The sequence below is a fragment of the Mixophyes fleayi genome, chromosome 3, assembly GCF_038048845.1.
Source record: "Mixophyes fleayi isolate aMixFle1 chromosome 3, aMixFle1.hap1, whole genome shotgun sequence".
NCBI lineage: Eukaryota > Metazoa > Chordata > Amphibia > Anura > Limnodynastidae > Mixophyes > Mixophyes fleayi.
In genome coordinates, this window is record NC_134404.1 from 323,073,680 (window position 1) to 323,078,398 (window position 4,719).

General features: G+C 43.4%; 1 protein-coding gene across 1 annotated transcript; it reads left to right on the forward strand.

Moving 5' to 3' along the window:
* The first annotated feature begins 726 nt into the window (after positions 1 to 726).
* On the forward strand, positions 727 to 4,489 carry LOC142144868 (mRNA decay activator protein ZFP36L2-like). Its single transcript, XM_075204149.1, has 2 exons — positions 727 to 960; positions 1,644 to 4,489. Exons 1-2 carry the CDS (start codon positions 910 to 912, stop codon positions 2,724 to 2,726), a joined length of 1,134 nt encoding a protein of 377 aa, XP_075060250.1. The 5' UTR covers positions 727 to 909; the 3' UTR covers positions 2,727 to 4,489.
* The last annotated feature ends 230 nt before the right edge of the window (positions 4,490 to 4,719 follow it).

Sequence of the window (4,719 nt, forward strand, 5' to 3'; positions counted from 1 at the left end):
TTTGTTTAAATTCCCATGGCAATTTTGTCCTGAAAATTATAGATAAAATAAATATGTATAAATATTTATCTTATATGCCTCTATGAATAACAAATTGGCTTTAAAATTCTAACATATATCTTTATTTTGTGGGGTGAAGTACATTACCATGATAACACAACCAGTAACTTTGCATCTGTTGCGGAACTAAAAGTCCCAACATTCACTTGCTGGCAGGACAAGTTGCCTATTGCTGTAAACAAGCCAGGATTTTAAAAGATGACATAAAACCTCCATTGCCAGAAGTGTGTTGGCTATACTGGGACTTGTAGTTCCACAGCAGCTGGATTAGCCACAGATAGCTGATGCCTGGACCGGGCAGGATTTTATATAATTAATATCCCCATGAGCCAGAGGAAGAAAAAGAACAATGGACGAAATGCATTAGGCATTCTGAGACTTCTAGTTCCACAGCAACTTTGAAAGCCACAAGATGTCTATGCCCGGTTGGTTTTTAGCCCCATGGGATAGGGCTATGAGCAGCTGAGTGAGGAGCCCCAGCCTACAGAGCTCCCCGTCTCTGCTGTGTCTGCGCTCTGGGTGACAGTCTGCAGGCTTTTACCTAAGGAAATTGGCGGCGGCCAATAAGAAGCGGCCTGTCTGACGTCACAGTGGGAGAGAGGCGTTGCCCAGAGACCCCGGCTGGGTCAGCGTTCTATCCCTCCCACCGCGCGCCCTAGTAGCATTTATATAGTTCTGCTCGCACGCGGGCTGGGGAGTCAGCTCGTTGCACTTATTTCAACCCCATCATCCCCAGTCAATTCGGACCTGTCGCCCCCTCCCTCGGAGCCTAGTCGTGGCTATTCTAAACCCCTTTAGTAACGCAGGATCTTCTCGGTCCTCTGGACTCGCTACAAACTGGAGCTGGAAATGTCTGCAACACTTTTATCAGCCTTCTACGACATTGACTTGTTCTGTAAGGTGCGTATAACATGCAGGGATCCCTGGAAAGAGTCTGTGCAGGCTGTGGGCACTGGTGGAGGGTGACAGCCGAAGGAAATGTGAAGTTTAGTGTGTGCAGACTGTGTGTTGTGTGTTGTGTTGTGTGTGTGTCACTCAGCACCCAGGAGTTCTAGGAAACTTTCCTGATCTGTAATATGGATGCATGTGTTAAGTGGAGTCTGCAGTAGCCCAGGCAGCGCAGGGCAGTCTCCACTCTTTAATTGCTTTGCAGAAGTTCTAATGCAGTTTGCAGAAGTTCTGTTTATAAGAATGCACTTCTAGCAACTGGCTGCAGATTACTGTAAATAAAGTTATAGAAGTAGAAGTTTACTGGAGCGATTGTAGTGTGTGTGTAGTTACTATTGTGACTATAGAAGTTACTGGGATAATTCTAGTACTTGTAAAAGTTGCTAAAGTAACTACAGCAGCAGCAGTAGTGGAAGGAGTAGGTGGATGGCTGCTTCACTAAGTCACTGTTGTAGTTAGTACTTGTAGAGTCTGTACAAATTTGTTGAGCTGCTGTTTGTGTAGTGTATGAGTAGTTAGTGTAAAATAACTTGTCTCTATGCCTACACTAGTTATGTGCGGTGAAGTACTGTAGCTCTTTGGTTATAAAAGTCAGGGTGAGGTCTGATAATCGTTCTTGTTTCTGTCCTGTTTAGAACGAGAAAGTCCTGAACAATCTGAACCTGAGCAGCATGCTGGATAAGAAGGCGGTAGGCAGCCCGTTGTCTACCCAAAATTCCAGCTTAATCCCGGGGTTCCTGCGCAGACACTCGGCCAGCAACTTGCAGGCTCTGGCCAACAACAACAACTCGTCCCCCAAGTTCTGCAACAACAACCTCAAGGAATCTGTGGTGAACACCACCGCCCTGCTGAACAAAGAGAACAAGTTCCGGGACCGTTCGTTCAGTGAGAATGGGGAGCGCAGCCAGCACCTCATGCACCTCCAGCAGCAGCAACAGCAGCAAAAGTCTGGGGCACAGATAAACTCCACCCGCTACAAGACAGAGCTGTGCCGGCCTTTCGAGGAGAGTGGCACCTGCAAGTATGGGGAGAAGTGCCAGTTTGCCCATGGCTTCCATGAGTTGCGCAGCCTGACCCGACACCCCAAGTACAAGACAGAGCTGTGCCGCACTTTCCACACCATCGGCTTCTGCCCCTATGGTCCCCGTTGCCACTTCATCCACAACGCCGAGGAGAGGAGGCAGGCACCCGGTGGAGGTGGCTCCCCTACGGACTGCTTCAATGGCCAGCGCCCCAAGCTGCACCACAGTCTCAGCTTCTCCGGGTTCCCTAACCACAGCCTGGACTCCCCTCTGCTGGAGAGCCCAACCTCCCGCACTCCTCCTCCGCAGCCCTCCAACTCCCTGTACTGCGAGGAGGCGGTGCCATGTGCCAACAATGCCTTCACGTTCTCTGGCCAGGAGCTGAGTCTCATCACCCCACTGGCCATCCAGACCCACAACCTGTCTGGGTTCAACGCTGCAGCCTACTGTCGCCAGCAGCAGCAGCAAACTTCCTCCAACTCGCCCCCTCCAAGCCTCAACTTCCAACCCCTGAGGCGCCTCTCTGAGTCCCCTGTGTTTGATGCTCCCCCCAGTCCACCTGACTCCCTCTCTGACCGAGAGAGCTATGTGAGTGGCTCCCTGAGCTCTGGCAGCCTGAGTGGATCGGATTCCCCCACCCTGGACTCAAACAGGCGCTTGCCCATCTTCAGCAGGCTGTCAATCTCTGATGACTGAGCCACCACCCCCAGTAGGGGACACTCTGGACTGGGGAGGCAATTGCTACCCTGGCTGGTATGTTTGTTTTTTTCTCTTGTGTTTTGTTTTTTTTTTAAATGAATTGGGCTTCATAGCCACCTGTCTAATAGCAGAGGGCAGTGCTGTAAAGCCCACAGCTGTTGCAGAACCTCTTGTTTTAAAGATAAAAGCAGAGCTGAAAATCCATTGGTCGTGTTGATTGTGGGGTTTTTCTTTGAAATCCAGGACAGTGACAGCTCTGCTACACTAGAGGTTATGTGGCAGCTGAGGTCTTTGAGTTCCACAAACTGTCCTGGTGATTGGACTAGAGGGTTGTTGCCCACCCTGCCTTTAAATACAGTGGAAGTGTCAGGGGCCAGTTTCGCCCCTCTTTCTTATTATTTTTTTTTTGTCACAAAGCTGCCAGTCTGTCCTTGCACCTCGCTCAGTATGTGCTACAGAGACTCAGAAGGGTGAAATAAGAGGATGACCCAAGCCTACACCTATGTAATAACGGCAAGGACTAAACACTTGAACTATTTGAAGCTGGCACTCATGATGTTCCCTGTATTGTTGTTAATGTTATTATTATTATTATTTTTTTGTTTGTTTTTTTGCCTTTGTGCCTCTGCCAATTTTTATTTAATGAAAAGCAGAGTCGGAAAAAAAGACTCTCGTGAAAAAAAAAATCCTGAAAGCTGAACAAAAAGAAACCTTACTCGCAAAAGGGCAAACTTATCAAATAGAACAAAACTATTTTTATAGAACTGTGGGGGTTAGCGGGTGGGATGTGTCTATTGGGGGGTGGGGGATAGTTTTATGCACCAGCAGGCATTCCATCTCTTAAAGCATTAGCACAGCAAACTTGGGGAACTACACTTTAGCCTTCTCCCAAGAGTTTAATAATAAAACACAACAGTCCAGTTGAAAAAAAGGAAAGACAAAAAAACAACTTAATACGCGTTTTTAAAATTCACCATCCTGCCAAGAATATGCCTTAACAACAAGCAACCCTCTAAGATGTCTATTTTTCTTTAGCTTAACATGTACTAAAACTTTCATTCCAAAGTTTAACATCAGTTCCATTTCCATCACTTAGTGGGCTGTTAGCTTAGAACAATTTGTTCCTCTATTTGGAAGCACTCAGTTAGTTTATAATTGTTGAATAACTGCTGATTTTTCTTTTTTTTTTTTTTTTTCTTTTTTTTTTTTATTATTATTATATTATTTTAGCTGTCTGAGTTGCTTGCCTGTCACTGCACACAACTCAATATGAAACTATTTAACTTATTTATTATCTTGTGAAAAATATACATTGAATAATTTGTTCATACTGTATTTATCGGGTATGATGAAAAAGCAATAGATATATATTCTTTTATTACGTTTAAATTATGATTGCCATTATTAATCTGCAAAATGTTGAGTGTATGTTCTTTTCACAGTAATATATGCCTTTTTTTTGTAACTTCACCTGTTTTATTTTATTGTAAATGAGTAAAATCTTAATTTAAGAGATTGTATGTAATATTTATTTCATTAATTCCTTTCCTTGTTTACGTTAATAAAAAACAAAAAAAAAACAACAAAAAAAATTGAATGGTTTCTGTAAAGAAATCTCAGTGCTGTGGAAGAAGTTTGAGGAATTTTGTATGGATATTGGTTATTTTATTTTTTCCCACTTTTTTTTTTTTCTTTCTTTCCCCCTTCCATTTTCTTCCCAATTTCGTATATAGAACTGTTGTAGCCCGTCCAAAAGTGAATTTAAAAAAAAAAAAAAAAAGCATTATTATTTTGACTTGAGTGACTTACTCAGATGTTGCAAGTATTTTTATTTTTTTTTCTAATTATTATATATATTATTATTTTTTTTTTTAAATAAATTTTCATTAGTCTTTTTCCACCGCATTCACTGTGATGGTATGTAGCAATAATTGGGGCCCCAGTATTATTTTTCACAGTGCCTTTTGAAGAGTTCACACATGCCTTAAAT